Raw genomic sequence first — 20,842 nt, 5'->3', positions numbered from 1 at the left:
TTTTTTGGAGAAACAGGGTTTCACCATGTTGCCCAGGCTGGTCTCAAACTCCTGGGCTCAAAGGATTCACCTGCCTCAGCCTCTCAAAATGCTGGGATTACGGATGTGAGCCACCATGCCTGGCCTGAGATTTTATCACAGTGAATAATCTGTTCTGATTTACACTGGCGTGGGATGTTCTTTCTTAGCTATGGTGTCTTCACTTACAGTGTAAAGAAAACGTACAGAAGGAGAGAGGAAATGGTGAAAAGAGTCAGAAAGTTTTTGAACCAGATTTTCCTAGCCCTAAAACTCAGTTCTATCAAAATGACTGAGATAGGGCTTCTGTTTCATTGTATCCATTGTTTTTCCTAGCAGTGTGGGACTCTCTGACATGCTTGTTGGTTTTGGAGGGGTTCTGAGAGGCTCTTCCTAGTCTAAGTGTTTTTGTCTCGCCAGACCTTCCCTGTCCTCTCACTTAACAGACCATCTGCTCCGGCCACCATTCCCACATGCACAGTTGTCAGGTTTCTACTGCTGCAGCTTTGCTCATCTTGCAAGAAGTCCCCACACAAACTTCTGCTACAGAAAGCCCAGCCATCCCCCAACGGGCTCTCAACTGCTATCCGTATCATATCTCACCCACAAACTGCTTCTCTCTGCTTAGAGATCATAGAGTCGCCTTACTGCTTCTAAGATAGGTGCTTTGACTCTCTTGTCGTTTATCTTCTAGATTGTAAATTCCTGAGGGCAGTTTGTATGAATGAATGATAAAATGGAATATTAAGAGGGTAATATTGTGCCTTGGTTTGTTCCTTTTTAATTTCTCTTTTTCTACTTGTCAGGACTGGCTTTAATTTTGGGATAATCACACCGACACCGTCTTCTAATTTCACTGCTGCACAAGGTACAGACTGTGTTCAATAGCATTACTCATGTGTTTTCTCTAAACAAGTACAGGTTATTTTTGCCCAGATGTTAGTATTTGACTTGTTCCTGAGTCTTACTTACAGTATCTGCAGTAAGTTCAGTGTTGATAATGTGCATTAGAAATACGCTTAATTTAAGAAACTGATGTGAACGATTTCTGTTTTTATAATTAATGACAAGGAAAGGATTTGCTTCTGGAAAATCAGGGCTGTGCTTTAACATTTAAATGCTAATATCTGAATTAAAATTTCTCCATTTTTTTATCTGTAATTTAAAATTTCATCAATTTATAGGCTGATTCTGTAGGGCAAGATAGACATAGTAATAGATAGACTGTAGAAATGAAAGACCAAACTCATTTTTTTCCTTGATAACGTAGCAACAAATGCACTGATCACATGCATGTTGTTAAAAATCCGTCAATAGCACCTTGGCCGGGCGCAGTGGCTCAAGCCTGTAATCCCAGCACTTTGGGAGGCCGAGATGGGCGGATCACGAGGTCAGGAGATCAAGACCATCCTGGCTAACACGGTGAAACCCCGTCTCTACTAAAAATACAAAAAACTAGCCTGGCAAAGTGGCAGGCGCCTGTAGCCCCAGCTACTCCAGAGGCTGAGGCAGGAGAATGGCGTAAACCTGGGAGGCGGAGCTTGCAGTGAGCTGAGATCCGGCCTCTGCACTCCAGCCTGGGCAACAAAGCAAGACTCCATCTCCAAAAAAAAAAAAAAAAAGAAACCAGATCTATTTGTTAAATGCCTTTCAGTTATCCATTTATAATTAAGTCTTTTATTTTATTTATGTATTTTGAGATGGAGTTTCACTCTTGTCATCCAGGCTGGAGTGTAATGCCGCGATCACAGTTCACTGCCACCTCCACCTCCCAGGTTCTGGCTATTCTCCTGCCTCAGCCTCCCAAGTAGCTGGGATTACAGGTGCCCACCACCACACCCGGCTAATTTTTGTATTTTTAGTAGAGACAGGGTTTCACCATGTTGATCAGGCTGGTCTCGAACTCCTGACCTTGTGATCCACCTGCTTTGGCCTCCCAAAGTGCTGGGACTACAGGTGTGAGCCACCACGCCCGGCATCGTTACTCTTTTATTTATTAACCACTGTTGTTTGACCAGGCCTTATGGGTGCTTTACCCATATTTCATGTGATATTTGTAACAGCTCTCTGAGGGTAGGTACTGTAATGATCTGGATTTTCCAAATGGGGGAATTGAGGCTCAGAGAGGTAAAGCAACCTTTCCAGATTCACACAACCAGCAAGTGGCAGAGTGCGTAGCTCCAGAGCCCATGTCCTTGACCACCAGCCTGTACTGCCTCTGTCAAATAGCTGACTTAGTAGAGCACTAATAAGTAGCCATTAATTGTACATAAAAATTATTTTCTATGGACTGACACTTTATTTGCCCATAAAAATGAAGGAAGAACTTCCATTTCAAATCAAGTCCTGGTCTATCAGGAGGTCCACAGGCTAGTGTTGTGCCGAGGATATTATTAAGGAAAGCACACAGCTAGGGTAAATTAAGGGAAGAGGCCTTTTTATTTCTCTTTGGGATAATATGTTAATTTCACATATTCTAGATATTTTGTATTTGTTGTGATTTAATGGTCATAAAAAGATATTTTTTCCTTTTCACCTCAGACAACTCAGAGCTGATGTTTGTGTAGAGAAGCATGCATTCCACCTCCTTAGAGAAAGCTGCTGTGAGAACAAGGCACCCTGACTCTGTAGGGGGAGGAGAGAAACTTTGGCTTAGAAACACAATCAATGGAAATGTAATGGGTCATCTTTGCTAAATCCAACCCATTTTCTAATTTCTTTTTCTTGCTAGGGGCAACACCCTCCACTAAAGAGTCAAGCCAGCCGGACGCATTCTCATTTGGTGGGGGAAGCAAACCTTCTTGTGAGGCCATTCCTGAAAGCTCACCTCCCTCAGGAATCACATCCGCATCAAACACCACCCCAGGAGAACCTGCCGCATCTAGCAGCAGACCTGTGGCACCTTCTGGAACTGCTCTTTCCCCCACCTCTAGTAAGCTGGAAACCCCACCGTCCAAGTTGGGAGAGCTTCTGTTTCCAAGTTCTTTGGCTGGAGAGACTCTGGGAAGTTTTTCAGGACTGCGAGTTGGCCAAGCAGATGATTCTACAAAGCCAACCAATAAGGCTTCATCCACAAGCCTAACTAGTACCCAGCCAACCAAGACGTCAGGCGTGCCCTCAGGGTTTAATTTTACTGCCCCCTCAGTGTTAGGGAAGCACATGGAACCCCCTGTGACCTCCTCTGCAACCACCACCACAGTAGCACCACCAGCAGCCACCAGCACTTCCTCAACTGGCGTTTTTGGCAGTCTGCCAGTCACCAGTGCAGGATCCTCTGGGGTAATCAGTTTTGGTGGGACATCTCTAAGTGGTGGCAAGACTGGTTTTTCATTTGGAAGCCAACAGACCAATAGCACAGTGCCCCCATCTGCGCCACCACCAGCTACAGCTGCCACTCCCCTTCCAACATCGTTCCCCACATTGTCATTCAGTAGCCTCCTGAGTTCAGCAACTACTCCCTCCCTGCCTATGTCCTCTGGCAGAAGCACAGAAGAGGCCACTTCATCAGCTTTGCCTGAGAAGCCAGGCGACAGTGAGGTCTCAGCATCAGCAACCTCACTTCTAGAGGAACAACAGTCAGTCCAGCTTCCCCAGGCTTCTCCGCAAACTCCTGACTCTGTTAAAAAAGAACCTGTTCTTGCCCAGCCTGCCGTCAGCAACTCTGGCACTGCAGCATCTAGTACTGGTCTTGTAGCACTCTCTGCAGAGGCTACCCCAGCCACCACCGGGGTCCCTGATGTCAGGACGGAGGCAGTACCACCTGCTTCCTCCTTTTCTGTGCCTGGGCAGACTGCTGTCACAGCAGCTGCTATCTCAAGTACAGGCCCTGTGGCCATCGAAACATCAAGCGCCCCCACAGCCCCCAGCACCACATCCATTGTTGCTCCCAGCCCATCTGCAGAGGCAGCAGCATTTGGTACCGTCACTTCTGGCTCATCAGTCTTTGCTCAGCCCCCTGCTGCCAGTTCTAGCTCAGCTTTCAGCCAGCTCACCAACAACACAGCCACTGCCCCCTCTGCCACACCCGTGTTTGGGCAGGTGGCAGCCAGCACTGCACCAAGCCTGTTTGGGCAGCAGACTGGTAGCACAGCCAGTACAGCAGCTGCCACACCACAGGTCAGCAGCTCAGGGTTTAGCAGCCCAGCTTTTGGCACCACAGCCCCAGGGGTCTTTGGACAGACAGCCTTTGGGCAGGCCTCAGTCTTTGGGCAGTCAGCGAGCAGTGCTGCAAGTGGCTTTTCCTTCAGTCAGCCTGGGTTCACTTCTGTGCCTGCCTTCGGTCAGCCTGCTTCCTCCACCCCCACATCCACCAGTGGAAGTGTCTTTGGTGCCGCCTCAAGTACCAGTAGCTCCAGTTCCTTCTCATTTGGACAGTCTTCTGCCAACACAGGAGCGGGGCTGTTTGGCCAAAGCAACCCTCCTGCTTTTGGGCAGAGTCCTGGCTTTGGACAGGGAGGCTCTGTATTTGGTGGTACCTCAGCTGCCACCACAACAGCAGCATCCTCTGGGTTCAGCTTTTGTCAAGCTTCAGGTAAGAATTTGTGGAAGCTTTTTACTTTGTTTCCCTCTCTACTGTTTGAAACATTAGCAACAGACCCCTATTACTTTTGTAATTAAAAGAAAGGGGAGACTTGAAACCCAAAAATAATCTGTAGGTTAAAGAAGACAGTTTGGAGCATATATAGTCTCAGGAACTTGTTTGGCCTAATTGGCTGGATCCATTACAGCTTAATGCAGTTCCAGTTTTGCTTCTTAGCAAATTGTCCACTCTGCAAGCCACCAGAGTGCCAGTTTCATGGGGGAAAAAACAAGCATCTTTAGTTGAGGTCCTGGCAAGTAATTTAATGACCAATAAATAGGAAATTTCAAATTTGGAAGGCACTTTAGAGATCATTATGCCCAAAGCTGTCAAGCCTCAAGGAGACTGCTCTAATGTCAGGTAGGATAGTGCCGGTGGAACCAGCAGGAGAGTCCAAGTGTCATCATAGTCCACCACCCTGCCAGTGTTTTCTGTCCCCTCCGACACCATCTTTCTTGCTGTAATCGCAGTCACTGACATTTAATTTGGGTTTTTTTCTGTTTTCAATGTTGTGACTTTTTGTAAAAACTACAGTTTATTGTTTTTGACAGTGAAACCTAATTCTTCACTATTGCATTTTCCGTTTTAGCAGCTGCTTTTACTTCTAAAAGTTATCAATAAGCAAGGCAATTTGAAAATCTGTCCTGAGATTTGCTTTCTGATAGTTATCTTGTGAAAGGTAATTCTTCAGCAGTAGACTCTAGGAGAAAAGCAAGGATCAATGATTTCGTTGTGGGCAAGATTACTAGTAACTGCTAATTCATTATTCGATGATAACTTGAAAATGGCTCATAATTTATTAGAAAGGAAACATTTTCCTTTCTTCAACAAATGTTTGTTACACTCCTCCTAAATTCAGTTATAAGGACATGGTGTTGAAAAGACAGACACAGTTTTGAGACCCACCCAATGCCCTGTGAAGAGGCCAGAGGGCCACTGAATAATGGGAAATGTGCTGACTTTGTCCAAAAAATGGGCAAGGAGAAGGCCCTATGAGTCTTAAAAGAGAGAAGGACGTGTAACACAGTCTGTATCCCTACTGCTCCGTTTGCTCTGCAGTCAGAACTTGAGAAGACCTCATGCACAGGCATGGTCATACTATTTCAACAAATTCAGAACCCAAGGAGGAATCTTCTTTCATTTAGTATCTGTGTGGAAAGGTATCTGAGCTGTCTACTTCAGCCCTAGTTGAGGAATTGAGTCTTGTCCAAGCTCACCTACGATCAGTGACAGAAATAAGAAAAGAGGCCGGGCATGGTGGCTCACACCTGTAATCCCAGTACTTTGGAAGGCCGAGGCAGGGGGATCACTTGAGGTCAGGAGTTTGAGACCAGCCTGACCAACATGGAGAAGCCCCTTCTCTACTAAAAATACAAAATTAGCTGGGCGTGGTGGTGGGCGCCTATAGTCCCAGCTACTTGGGAGGCTGAGGCAGGAGAATCGCTTGAACCCGGGAGGTGGAGGTTGCAGTGAACCGAGATTGCGCCACCGCACTCCAGCCTGGGCAATAGAGCGAGACTCTGTCTCCAAAAGAAATGAGAATAAAACTCCTGCCTTCTCACTCCTTGTCTGGAGCTCTTTTGTTGAATAGTTCTGCCTCATCTTCCCAGGCCCTGTTGAGCTCAGCACTTCAACCATGTTATGCCATCTGGAAGAAAGATAAGCTACCCTGAAAGAATGTGGTATTTGAGATTCAGAAGAAACTGAGGAGTAGAAATATTCATAATATTAAGTCAGTCATTAGAAAGAATTTCTGGTCACTGAAAGTCTGAGCATAAGCTTTTCTTAGCCCCCATCCACTTGGAGTTTGGTAGGAGAGGATTCATTCCCCAGGGCTTTAGAACTTACACTACTTTAAAATGTTAGCAATGAAAAAGGGTCTTTAAAGTATTTGCTCAGAATTTTCTCCACACTAGATGGGGAAACATTTTATTCATAAGTTGATATATTATGGGCTATCTTAGCACACCTGAATGTCATTTAAAAAGAAACAAACTTAGGCTGGGTGTGGTGGCTCACACCTGTAATCCCAGCACTTTGGGAGGCCAAGGCTACGGGTAGATCATGAGGACAAGCGACAAGACCATCCTGGCCAACATGGAGAAACCCCGTCTCTACTAAAAATACAAAAATTAGCTGGGCATGGTGACACACACCTGTAGTCCCAGCTACTCAGGAGGCTGAGGCAGAAGAATCGCTTGAACCCGGGATGCAGAGGTTGCAGCGAGCCAAGATTGCACCATTGCACTCCGGCCTGGCGACAGAGCGAGACTCTGCCTCAAAAAAAAAAAAAAAACTTTAATGTTTTAAAAGACTCATCCAATCCAAATTGAATTTTTGTTTTCTTTGTATTTTACAGGTTTTGGGTCTAGTAATACTGGTTCTGTGTTTGGTCAAGCAGCCAGTACTGGTGGAACAGTCTTTGGCCAGGTAAATATGCATTTGTCTTCATTCATGTCAACATGTATCATACCCATTCAGTTTTCTTCACTGTTATATAATCAGTTCATGTTGTATATCTAAATCCAGCCAATAGCCATGTGTGGTTCTTAAGCTATGCTCCTTTCAACTGCCTTCGAGATGCAGGAGTCTCAGCCTCTGATTAAGGAGGATCACTAGAATTTTGATCCTCCTTCCACAGTCTTCTGGGAAAGTATTTTGAAAGCACATTGCCTGATTCCTTTTTTCTTTAGATACAGGATCTTGCTCTGTTGCCCAGGTTGTAGTACAGTGGCACAGTCACAGCTCACTCTAGCCATAAACTCCTGGGCTCAAGCAATCCTCCTGCCTCAGCATCCCCAGTAGCTAGGATTATGTGCATGTGCCATAACACCCAGCTAATTTTTTATTTTTGTAGAGACACAGTCTCACTGTGTTGGCCAGGCTGGTCTCAAACTCCTGGCCTCAAGCGATCCTCCTGCAAAGGGATTACAGGCGTGAACTGACACGCCTGGCCACACTGCATGATTTCTATCAGTCCCCTGCATGTTAGGCCAAGGGTTGACAAACTACAGTCTGAGGGCTAAATATACCATCTGGCTTTTTTGGGGTTCATTGTTTAACTTCTTTAAGAATAGTGTTTGTGTGTGTGTGTATGTCTATATGTATGCGTGTGTGTGTGTGTATATATATCTATTTTTTTTTTTTTGGAGGCAGGGTCTAACTCTGTTGCCCAGGCTGGAGGACAATGGTGCAATCTTGGCTGACTGCAGCCTCCACCTCCCAGGCTCAAGTCATCCTCCCACCTCAGTCTCCCAAGTAGCTGGGACTACAGGCTTGTGCCACCACACCCAGCTATTTTTTTTTTTTCTTTTTATATTTTTAGTTGAGACAGGGTTTTCCCATATTGCCCAGGCTGGTCTGGTCTCTTAACTCCTGAGCTCGGGGTGATCCGCCCGCCATGGCCTCCCAAAGTGCTGGGATTACAGGCATGAACCACTGTGCCTGGCCAGTTTTTATATTTTTAAGTGGTGGTTTAAAAAGAAAAAAGAGGAAGAAGGTTTGGCAACATATATGTCCCGTCTGCTAAGCTACATGTAGCCCGGAGAGTCCTTTTGGTGAACTGAGCTATTTGATGTTACATAGCCAGCAGTTATCTATGTGCCAGGCATCATTTTAAGTCTTTTATACAAATTAATTCCTGTACGCATCGCAGCACCTCCATAAGATAGGTGAAATTATTATCGCCATTTAAGAGATGAGTGCACCGAAGGCCCAGAGAGGTTACATTAACTGTTACATCAGACACCAGCTACATTGAGATCATTTTAGATCATAGTAACCTCCTAAGGAACCCTTATGAAGAAAGATACCCTGATTTATCAGAAAGGACTGTGACTTTCCGAAGGTAGAATTTGTATTCGTCAAGGAGTTAATAAAGTGGTAGGCATAATATATGTTTCTTATACATCTTCAGAAAGAAATTTTCTGTATCATCTCTGTTTTCCTTTGAAGACAGGCTCTGCCCTAGTCTGTGATCTTTCTTAAGAGAGAAGTAGAACTTCTGATTTCCATTTTCTGGTAGTAGAGGACTAAGTCATTCAGGGGAACCATGTTCCCTACTGAAAACTGCTAAAAAATGCTAGATAAAACATAAAAACCCCATTTTTAAAAGCACCAATAAACTAACAAGGTATTTTACCAAGCCAAAAGGAAAATGGGAACCTAGAGAAGTAAAGTGGAGCCCACGAGTCAGTTGTGCCCTGACAGCATTTACTAATCTGAGAAAATGTGAATTTTCTATTTAGTAACCCCTAAGGTGAAGGGACAAAAATCACCGACTAAGATATGCACAAAGTGGGGAGTCTAAAGGAGACCCTCCCACAATCAGCTGGGACTCCATGTTGACAGGTTTCAGCCTATGACTAGACTGATATGGTTCCAGGGTGATGCTGCCTCCAGGTGTCTGGCAGAGGCAGCGCAGGCCCACCCTGAAGGAGAGGAACTTTACCTAGACTTGGAATTACTCTTACAAGTAATTTCTGTTCCTAGATGAGACACACAAGGAAACCAGGAACTATGAGCAAGAGCCAGAATAAGCATCAGACATTACCTTTGCACAGACTACCTAAACTATCAAGCAGCTGGGGCTTACAGAGTTTAGAAGAAATCAAAAGACAAACTTGAAAATACCAGTAAGGAATAGAAAATCATAGGAAGGGTCATAGCAGATTTGAAGAAGAACCAAATAGAATTTCTAAGAAAATGTAATGATTAAACTCACGTTTAAACTCAGTGGCTATATTTGGAGCAGATGAGACCTTCTGAAAAGAGTAGTGGCGCACTAGAACAGAATGTGGTAGTCAACGTTTCCAGCTTTGAGGGCTATGGGTTGCCTCTGTCAGAAGCACTCAATGCTGCCATTGTAGTGCAAAAGCAGCTGTAGACAATATGTAAACGAATGAGCTTGATTGTGTTCAGTAAAGCTTTGTTTACAAAAACAGGCAGTGAGCTGGATTTGGCCCCTGAGCTGTAGTTTGCTGACCCAAGGGCTGAATTTGGCCCCCGAGCTGTAGTTTGCTCACCTAACTAGAAGGTAGGTTAAGGTGAGTTATCTGGAATGCATCACAGAAAGCAAAATGAAAGACACAGAAGAGAAAAAATCCTGTGGGAGAAAATGCAACATACATTTAATCAGAATTCCAGAAGGAGAAGAGAGAAAGAAACTTCCGAAACTATTTGATAATAGTAGCCCACAGATTCAGAAGCCCAACAAGTGCCAAACGAGAATGCATAAAAGGAAACTGATTCTGAGACCTGTCCTAGTGATACTGCAGAACATCAAAGATAAAATATTAACAGCAACTGGAGAAAAGACAGATTATCTTTCTAGGAAGCCATAGGCAGACTGACAGCAGACTTTTCAGCAATGACCATGAAAGCCAGAACTGGCCACCTAGCATTTCTAAATCCAGCAAAAAATATCTAAAGCATGAATAGAAATCAAGACTTTTTTTCCGATAAGCCAGTACTGAAAGAATTTACATCTAGCAGACCTGACTGCAGCCTGGACGACAGAGCGAGACTCCATCTCAGAAAACAAAAGAAATTCTAAGAGATATTATTTGGAAAGAAGGAAAATTTGACCTCACTAAAATTATGGCCTTCTTAATTTTAGGGTAAAACAAGCCATTAAATAGGAAAATTGTAGCCTATGTAACCAACAGTGTAATTATATTCAGAATATGTAAAGATTTCCTATAGTTCAAAAAGACAACTATACCCAAATTAAATTAAAAGGCTGACAGTACCAAGTATTGGTGAGGAAGAAGAGCAACTGGGCTCATATATTGCTAGTGATAGTGTAAATTCATATTAACCACCTTGGAAAACCATTTGGCAGTATCAAAACTATATACAAAATCCCTCTTGGCCTAGCAAATCTACCCTTAATATGTAACCAACAGAAATGAGTGCCTTTGTTCACCAAAAGATATGGGTAAGAATGTTCACAGCAGAATATTCTTAATAGCTAAACACAGGAAACAGTCCAAATGCTTATGAGCTAAAGAATGGATAAATAAATTGTGGTATATTTATACAGCCAAATGCCACAGAGAAATTAAATAAAATGTACTGCTCCTATAACTGGCCTATGTTTGTTTTTTTGTTTTTGTTTTTGTTTTGAGACAGAGTCTTACTCTATTGCCTAGGCTGGAGTGCGGTGGCATGGTCTTGGCTCACTGCAACCTCTGCCTGCCAGATTCAAGCAATTCTCTTGCCTCAGCCTCCTAAGTAGCTGGGATTACAGGCACCCACCAACACGCCCAGCTAATTTTTTTATTTTTAGTAGAGACGGGGTTTCGCCATGTTGACCAGGCTGACCTTGAACTCCTGACCTCAGGTGGTCTGCCCACCTGGACTTCCCAAAGTGCTGGGATTACAGGCGTGAGCCACCATGCCCAGCCTAAATTTGTTCTTTAAAGAAAGTTGTGCACGTATGTATCAGGATACAAGTATATTCATAGCAACATTGTTATAATAGCTTACAACTAGAAGCAACCCAAATGTTTATCAACATTCATATGGGTAGGTAAATTTATATTAGTCCACAATAAAATTTTTTTTCTTTTTTATTTTTTTTGAGGCAGGGTTTTACTCCTGTCATCAAGGCTGGAGTGCAATGATATGATCTCTCTATTCACTGCAACCCTCGCCTCCCAGGCTCAAGTGGTTCTCCTGCCTTAGCTACCCAAGTACCTGAGACTACAGGTACACACACTGTGCCTGGCTAATTTTTTCTATTTTTTTGTAGAGACGGGGTTTCACATGTTGCCAAGGCTGGTCTTGAACTCCTGGGCTTAAGCAGTCTGCCTGCCTCAGCCTCCCAAAGTGCTGAGATTACAGACATGAGACACTATACCCAGCCCTCTTCTTTTTTTTTGAGACAGGATCTCGCTCTGTCACCCAGGGTGGAGTGCAGTGGCACAGTCACAGGTAATTGCAGCCTTGATCTCCTGGGCTCAAGCAGTCTTCCTATTTCAGTCTCCAGAATAACTAGATCCACAGATACACCACCACGCCCAACTAATTTTTTCTTTTTCCTTTTTTTTTTTTTTTTTTTGAGATGGGGTCTCGCTCAGTCGCCCAGGCTGGAGTGCAGTGGCACGATCTCGGCTCACTGCAAGCTCCGCCTCCTGGGTTCACGCCATTCTCCTGCCTCAGCCTCCCGAGTAGCTGGGACTACAGGCGCCCGCTGCTGCGCGTGGCTAATTTTTTGCATTTTTAGTAGAGACGGGGTTTCACCGTGTTAGCCAGGATGGTCTCGATCTCCTGACCTCGTGATCCGCCCACCTCGGCCTCCCAAAGTGCTGGGATTACAGGCGTGAGCCACTGCGCGTGGCTAATTTTTTCAGTTTGTTGTAGAGAAGGGGTCTCACCATGTTGCCTAGGCTGGTCTGGAACTCCTGGCCCAAGTGATCCTCCAACCTGGACCTCCCAAAGTGCTGATGAGATAACAGGTGTGAGACACCATATCTGGTCCCATAGTAGAATATTATCCAGCTAGGAAATTCAGCTACATGTATAACTGACAAGCACAGTGTTGAACCAAAGAAATAGAAAACATCACTGTGATAAACTCCATATTGTTACTTCCCCTTCCACTCCATATTCTTCCTCCACAGAAATTATGTTTGCAATTGGAAGGGCCAAAGATTGAAATCAAGGTTTTTTTCTATGATGGCAGGGGCCTTATTGTTTTTATTTATTGCTGCATCTCCAATGCTTAAAGACTGTGTCTAGCACATGATAGGCATTGTGGAAATGAATGACCTTGCAGGTAGCAGAAGTATCCTCAGAAAACTCTAAAGATGCTAGACAGATTCTGGCTAGGATGTAAAAGGATATAGAAAACCTTCACTGCCATAATAACACCAAGAAAAAATCAGATAATATAGAAATCACACTTACTCTGGCAGTATTGGAATTATTTACTACTGTATAACAAATTGCCTCAAAACCTAGTAGCCTGCAACAGCTACTTATTTATTATAGTCTTGGATTCTGTGGGTCATAACTTCGATGTACTTAGTGGGGATGGCTTGTCTTCTCAGTATCTGTGGTCTCAGCTGGTAGAAGGGAAGACTTGAGGCGGGAGTCATCTGAAGGCTCACTCTGTCAGTGGCTGGCTTGGCTGTTGGCTCAGACCTTAACTGGAGCTGTTAGCTGAACACCTACATTTGGCCTGTGTAGCCTGGGCTCCCTCACAACATGGTGGCTAGGTTCCAAGGATGAACATTCCAAGAAAGAGGAAGAGCCATGCTGAAGCTGTGTAACCTTTTATGACCTATCTTCAGAAGTCACAGAACATCACTTAGGTTGCATCCTCTTCATCAAGGCACTCACAAATTCCCATCCAGGTTCAAGAGGAGATACAGAGGCCACCTCTTGCTCTAGAAGAGCATATGGGACTAGAAGTAATGCTGTGATCATCTTTGGAAAATCTGTCATAATGGGACTATTGAAGAGTGGCAGAAAGCCTTGCTGAACTGATTTCCAGAGAGTGGAGCCCATCATAGGTGTGAGCACTGTGGCACAGCTGCTGCTAGGGGCAGATGCCAGGTCTGGGTTTGAGCAGGTAGTAGAGAGGCCTTGCCAAAGACTGAGAAAATATACTGGCTGGAGAAGGAGCTGTTGGCAGTGATGGGGGCAAGCAAAATAAATGACCAGTAATTACATGAAAAGGTGATCAAGTAGCATTAAACTAATGAGGGAAATGAAAATCAAAACCACAATTAGTTAAGATACCACTTCACATCCACTAGGATGGCTATCATTTAAAAAGTGAAAAATAAAAATAACCAGTGTTAGCAAGAATACGTAGAAATTAGAACCCTCATACATTGCTGGTGAGAATGCAGCATTGTGCAGAATTGTGCAGCTACTATAGTTTGGTGGTTTCTCAAAAAGCTAAATATAGTACTTCTAGCATATGACCCAGCAGTTCTGCACTGGGGTAGAATGCCGAAAGCAGTTGAAAAACGGGACTCGAACAAATACTTGTACATCAGTGTTCACTGCAGCATTATTCACAGTAGCCAAAAGGGAAACAACCCAAGTGTCAAACAGCAGATGAATGGACAAACAAATGTGGTCTGTACATTCACTGGAGTGTTTTTCAGCCATAAAAAGGAGTGAAGTTCTTGGCTGGGCGCGGTGGCTCACGCCTATAATCCCAGCACTTTGGGAGGCCAAGGCGGGCGGATCACAAGATCAGGAGATCGAGACCATCCTGGCTAACACAGTGAAACCCCATCTCTACGAAAAATACAAAAAGAAACTAGCCGGGCGAGGTGGCGGGCGCCTGTAGTCCCAGCTACTCAGGAGGCTGAGGTAGGAAAATGGCGTGAACCCGGGAGGCAGAACTTGCAGTGAGCTGAGATCTCGCCACTGCACTCCAGCCTGGGCGACAGAGTGAGACTCCATCTCAAAACAAAACAAAACAAAAACAAGAAGAATGAAGTTCTCGGCTGGGCACAGTGGCTCACGCCTGTAATCCCAGCACTTTGGGAGGCTGAGGCAGGTGGATCATGAGGTCAAGAGATGGAGACCATCCTGGCCAACATGGTGAAACCCTGTCTCTACCAAAAACAAAAATTAGTGGGCATGGTGACGTGTGCTGGTAGTCCCAGCTACTTGGGAGACTGAGGCAGGAGAATCACTTGAACCCAGGAGGCGGAGGTTGCAATGAGCCGAGATCATGCCACTGCACTCTGGCCTGGGCAACAGAGAGACTCCGTCTCAAACAAGCAAACGAATGAATGAATGAATAGTTCTCATTCATGCTACATATAGATAAACTTTGAAAACCATATGCTAAGGCTGGGTGCGGTGGTGCACACCTGTGATCCTATCACTTTGGGAGGCCAGGGTGGGCAGATAGCTTGAGCTCAGGAGTGTTGAGACTAACATGGCAAAACTCTCATCTCTACAAAATAAAAGACCCACAAGTTAGCTGGGCGTGGCAGTGCATGCCTGTAGTCCCAACTACTAAGGAGACTGAGGTGGGAGGATCACTTGAGCCCGGGAGGTCAAGGCTGCTGCAGTGAGCTGTGTTCGCATCACTGCACTCCAGCCTGGGTGACAAAGTGAGAACCCTGTCACAGTCAGTCAAATTTATTTATTTATTTAACGATGGAATCTTGTTCTGTCGCCCAGGCTGGAGTGCAGTAGCGCAGTCTCAACTCACTGCAACCTCCACCTCCCAGGTTCAGTCAGTTCTCCCACCTCAGCCTCTCAAGTAGTAGCTGTGACTACAGGTGGTCACTGTCACACCTGGCTAATGTTTGTATTTTTAGTAGAGTTGGAGTTTCACCATGTTGGCCAGGCTGGTCCCAAATTCCTGACCTCAGGTGATCCGCCCACCTCGGCCTCCCAAAGTACTGGGATTACAGGCATGAGCCACCACACCTGGCTTCAGTCAATCAGATTAAAAACTCACATTGGAATCTGAAAGTCTTATAAGTGCAACAATAATTTATTCAGCATACATATCCTCCAGCTCTCCCCCGCCAATCCTCCCCAACTTTTGCAAAGAAAAAGGAACTAAAGGCAGCACTAAAAAGTAGAAAGAACTAACAGGGTCTTACATTCTCCTGTTTTCTGTAACTATTGTTTGAAAGGTGATACTTCCTCCTGGCTTGCACCTCAGGTACTTATAGACCAATAACCTGAAACCTAAGCGGAGACAATGTTGGGCTAACCAGAGGTGAGCTCAGTCTTCTTAAATCTGTGACTCAGGCTGGGCGCGGTGGCTCACACCTGTAATCCCAGCACTTTGGGAGGCCAAGGCGGGTGGATCACAAGGTCAGGAGATCGAGACCATGGTGAAACCCCGTCTCTACTAAAAAATACAAAAAAAAAAAACTAGCCGGGCGAAGTGGCGGGCGCCTGTAGTCCCAGCTACTCGGGGGGCTGAGGCAGGAGAATGACGTGAACCCGGGAGGCGGAGCTTGCAGTGAGCTGAGATCCGGCCACTGCACTCCAATCCAGCCTGGGTGACAGAGCGAGACTCTGTCTCAAAAAAAAAAAAAAGAAAAGAAAAACAGGGCTGGGCGCAGTGGCTCAAGCCTGTAATCCCAACACTTTGGGAGGCCGAGACGGGCAGATCACGAGGTCAGGAGATTGAGACCATCCTGGCTAACCCGGTGAAACCCCGTCTCTACTAAAAAATACAAAAAACTAGCCAGGCGAGGTGGCGGGCACCTGTAGTCCCAGCTACTCAGGAGGCCGAGGCAGGAGAATGGCATAAACCCGGGAGGCGGAGCTTGCAGTGAGCTGAGATCCAGCCACTGCACTCCAGCCTGGGCGACAGAGCGAGTCTCCGTCTCAAAAAAAAAAAAAAAGAAAAGAAAAGAAAAACAGAAGTCTTTATCTGTATTTGAAGTTTAAATCTAGTATGTGAAATTTTAAAAAATTAGGCTTAACAGCAGAGTGAATACTACAAAAGAACGGTGAACTCGAAGACATATCAATAGAAATTATCTAAAATGAAGGTCAGAGACATGGAAAAAAAAATGGATAGAGCATTTCTGCTATCTATGCAACAATATCAGGCAGTCCAACATAGGTGTAATCAGAATCCTGGAAGGGTAAGAGACAGAATGGGTAGGATAAATTCACAAAAGAAGTGCAAAACTTATACAATCAATACTATAAAACATTGTTGAAATTAATGACAACCTAAATAAATGAAAATACATACCATATTCATGAATCAGAAGACTCAACATTTTGTTAAGATGGAATACTTAGCTAGTTAATTGTAGAACCAGTGCTGAAACCAAAGTCTGTTCAGATTAATTTAATCATTCATATAGGAATTCGTGGTGGGTAGGACAGGTGAAAATGGCTGTGTTCATGGAGCTTCCATTAGATGGAGGGAGTCATCCTTTCATAAAACAGTATAATTTCAAATAGTGTTAAGTACTATGAAGAAATAAAGCATGATGTGATAATAATTGGGGAAGATGGTTTAGGTTAGATGGTCAGGAAATGCCTCTCTAAAAAAGTCTCATAAATGTCTCTTTTTCTTTTTACATTTTGTTTTCTTGAATAGGACCAAATAAAGGGCACACATTGAGATTGCTTGCTATGTCTCTTTAAGTCTCTTTATCTGTAGGTTCCCCTTTCATGTCTCCTTTTTGAATTTTTCCTGGTAATTCAGTTGTTGAACAAAGCTGGTCATTTGTCCTGTGGCGTTTCCCATGATCTGGTTGCTGACTGCACAGCTTGCAAGTGAGCGCCATCTGTTGCGGGAAGTCAGGGACCCCGAACAGAGGGACCTGCTGAAGCCGTGACAGAAGAACATAAATTGTGAAGATTTTATGGACATTTATTAGTTCCCCAAATTAATACTTTTATAATTTCTTACGTCTGTCTTTACTACAATCTCTGAACATAAATCGTGAAAATTTCATGGACATTTATCACTTCCCCAATCAATACTCTTGTGATTTCCTATGCCTGTCTTTAATTTCTGAATCCCATCATCTTCGTAAGCTGAGGATGTATGTCGCCCCAGGACCCTGTGATGATTGCGTTATCTGCACAAATTATTTGTAGAGCATCTGTGTTTGAACAATATAAAATCTGGGCATCCAAAAGGAACAGGACGGCTGCGATTTTCAGGGAACAGGGGAGATAACCACTGACCTGAGGTGCCGGACAGAACAGAGTCATGTTTCTCTTCTCACAAAAGCGAATAGGAGAAATACCACTGAATTCTTTTTCTCAGCAAGGAACAGCCCTGAGAAGGAGAATGCATTCCTAGGGGGAGGTCTCCAAAATGGCCACTCTAGGAGTGTCTGTCTTATACAGTTGTAGACAAGGGATGAAGTAAGCCCTGGTCTCCTGTAGTGCCCCCAGGCTTATTAGGATTAGGAAATTCCTGCCTAGTAAATTTTACACCTGTTGTCTGCTCTCAAACCCTGTCTCCTGATAAGATATTATCAATGATAAATGCATGCCCAGTGGGACATGAAACTTCATCAGCAAATCTGATTTCACCCTGGTCCTGTGATCTCGCTCTGCCCCCATTTGCCTTGTGATACTTGATTGCCCTTGAAGCGTGACCCTATTCGTACACCCCTCCCCTTTTGAAATCCATAAGTAAAACTTGCTGGTTTTACGGCTCAGGGGACATCACAGAACCTGCTGACATCAATCACAGAACCTGCTGACATGTGATGTCTCCCCCAGACACCCAGCTTTAAAATTTCTCTCTTTAGTACTCTTTCCCTTTATTTCTCAGACCAGCCGACACTTAGGGAAAATAGAAAAGAACCTACACTGAAATAATGGGATCTGGTTCCCCGATAACCATCCTCGACCCTCTGTTACTTCCTCTGCAGTGGTGGTTGGGTCTAGAGACTTGAGGAGAGTCAAGTTGATTTTTTTTGGCAATATTGTTAAGTCTAGATCTTAAACACTCCTTAACTTCTTACACTATATTAAGGCATTATTGTTAAAATTTTCAGATATAATGGTCATGTGGTGATGGTTTGTTTTATAGATTTATACAGGAAAATTAGTGGATGAAATGATATGTCTGAGATTTGCTCCACTGTAATAAAGGATAAGAAGTACTTGGGGGTAAAGACAAAATCTGACAGGCCATGAGTTGAGCATTGTTGAATCTGGCTGATGGGTGTCTGGAGGGTTCATTATACTCTTCTGTCTGCTTTTTGTACAGTTTTTAGATTGTCCATAATTTTATGTTTTAAAGCCTATTATTTATCTCAAAATGAATGAAATTCTCCCTCACCCATTTATGAGGATCCAATAACTATCAGTTCATGTTGACTTCAGTAAAGTATGTTAGTGATCGACTTCATTTTTATGGGAAGCCATTATTTATCAAATCACTTTTTTTTTTTTTTTGACGGAGTTTCACTCTTGTTGACCAGACTGAAGTGCAGTGGCGCGATATTGCCTCACTGCAACCTCCGCCTCCCAGCTAATTTTGTATTTTTAGTAGAGACAGGGTTTCTCCATGTTGGCCAGTCTAGTCTCGAACTCTCGACCTCAGGTGATCCGTCTGCCTTGGCCTCCCAAAGTGCTGGGATTATAGGTGTGAGCCACTGCCCTCAACCTATCAAATCACATTTTAAAAATTAAGCTGAACCATTTGAGGTTTCTGAGCTTTGTCAGGCAAAATGCTCATATACTGGCAGTTTTCTGTGTTTCAACCTGATGCATGGATGTCAGCTAAGCAGTCAGATACCTTCCACGTGCATGCATTCATTTTTAGGTTTTCTACCTTTCCATGGCAGTTTACAAGTTATCAGAGCCATTTTTTGTTAGGACTGGATTGGATTCCTAGTTTTTAAATGGTTGTAGTGAATTGGTATTGTTTTGTTGTTGTTGTTGTTAAGAAATTTAAAGGGGAAAAAAAAGAGACTAGGAAGTACATTAAGTATGTTGCACTAAGACAGAAATTAGCTTGTTGTATTTGAGGCACAGAAGATATGTGTGACTGTCCTGAGTGAGGGGGAGGGTGATAAAAGATGATGTCAGAGCAGTGGACGAGGGACAGATCATGTAGGGCCTTCTGGAATTGGTAGACAGGAGCGAAATGATGTGACTGCATTGCAAGCAGTGCTCCAGCTGCTGTGTAGACATAGACCGTAGTGGGAGCAAAAGACCAGCTAAGTTGTTGCATAGTCTGGGCAAAAGCTTGGGGTTAGGTGGCTCAAACCAGAGTAGAAAGGAGGGGATACCCTGGGGGGTGGGGGGTGTTTCAGAAGTGGCCCCTGGAGGTTCAACGAGTAGAGATTAAATGATTACTTAGAAATGTGTCCAGCACATACAGAGTGCTTGATTTTTTTGTTCATTGTGGTTAAAACACTGAAAAACCATTTTTTGAGCATATAAGTCTGTTTCAGGCTCTGTTCTAAAGTATGTTACATTTCTTGGCTCATATAATTCACTCGTCACCATGTTGAGGGGGGTAGTTTATTACCCCCATTTTACAGGAGGGAATCGATAACACCACTCTGCTCTTGCAAGTTTCTGTGCACAGTGGCCCCTTTCTAAAGTCCATCTTATTCTGCATTCTCAGCCACGGAGAGATGACACTTAACTAATGTGAATGGCCCCTCAGATGTAACCCAGTTGTTCTTTAAGAACCAGCTTCCAGAGAAGTTAAGTGTCTGGGACCTGACACAGCCTCGAGTCAGCATTTGTCCCTGCACTAGCAGCATCTTCTGAGCATGAGATTTGCGAACTTGGGCCAAATTCAGCTTTGGTCATCATTTCAACAATGAAGCTAATTTAAGCTTACTTCTGCAGCACTGGGAAAGTCATTATGAAATAAAAGCACACAAATCGAGAGAAAGACAGTGAAAATCACTTACCATCCGTTGCTGATGAGTTCAGCCAAACACTGGAGGAATCAGAATAAGTGGTGTTCATAATAGCTTGTAAATGTTTTCAAACTTTTTATTTGGTGGATCTCCTGTGGGTTTGATTTTCCTGACCCTGGTATTGTGTCAAACAGACAGTGTGGGCAGCGTGGCAGATAAACATTAAAAGTTCCCACCTACCATAAGTCATGTTTTCAGAGAACTGTGAACATGGAATAGCTTGAGAATTTCTCATAGGTAGGAAGTCCCTGTCCAGAGTCTAGCTTCTTTTGTGGTTGTTAGAGCATTTGTACCAGACCTAATCAGAGTTCTCTTGCTTTTTCCATTTGTACCAGCTGTGAGTACCTCCTGCCCACGGATGCAGCCTGCCATTTCGCGATGACCTCTCATCCTATCTTGCTTCCTGACCCTTTTGTTTTTTAGCAATCATCCTCTTCCAGTGGTAGCGTGTTTGGGTCTGGAAACACTGGAAGAGGGGGAGGTTTCTTCAGTGGCCTTGGAGGAAAACCCAGTCAGGATGCAGCCAACAAAAACCCGTTCAGCTCGGCCAGTGGGGGCTTTGGATCCACAGCTACTGCAAGTAAGTTGAGAAGACTTTTCCCAGTCCCTTGATACCCTAATGCCATTTTCATTCTTAGGGAGTTATCAAAGCTTCAGTGACAAATATAAAAAGAAAAAAAAATATCTAGAAGGCCCATTTAAAATATCTTCCCCAAAGCAGTGTGATCTGTTTTGCTTTTTTATTTTTGGTTGTTTAATGAGATGTGCTATATAATCATGAAAAGACATCAGATCTACAGGGAGAGGATCTGTGTATTGAGCTGCTCCCCTCTTCTCTCCCAAGGCCCAAATCGTTCTGTTTCTTAGTATTGGAGTGACT

General features: G+C 44.1%; 1 protein-coding gene across 3 annotated transcripts in view; it reads left to right on the top strand.

Annotated features, from left to right (window-relative positions):
• The window catches only part of NUP214 (nucleoporin 214kDa), a 113,239-nt gene that overhangs the window by 73,050 nt on the left and 19,347 nt on the right, over positions 1–20,842 (top strand). For all 3 annotated transcript variants that reach the window (XM_011931190.1, XM_011931188.1, XM_011931189.1), the window contains exons 28-31: positions 825–886; positions 2,750–4,549; positions 6,957–7,027; positions 20,386–20,542. In XM_011931190.1, the coding sequence (XP_011786580.1) occupies positions 825–886; positions 2,750–4,549; positions 6,957–7,027; positions 20,386–20,542 (2,090 nt within the window). The remainder of the gene's footprint in view (positions 1–824; positions 887–2,749; positions 4,550–6,956; positions 7,028–20,385; positions 20,543–20,842) is intronic.

Source organism: Colobus angolensis, unplaced genomic scaffold (assembly GCF_000951035.1).
Source record: "Colobus angolensis palliatus isolate OR3802 unplaced genomic scaffold, Cang.pa_1.0 Scaffold9, whole genome shotgun sequence".
Lineage (NCBI taxonomy): Eukaryota > Metazoa > Chordata > Mammalia > Primates > Cercopithecidae > Colobus > Colobus angolensis.
This window is presented reverse-complemented; position numbering and strand designations above follow the sequence as displayed.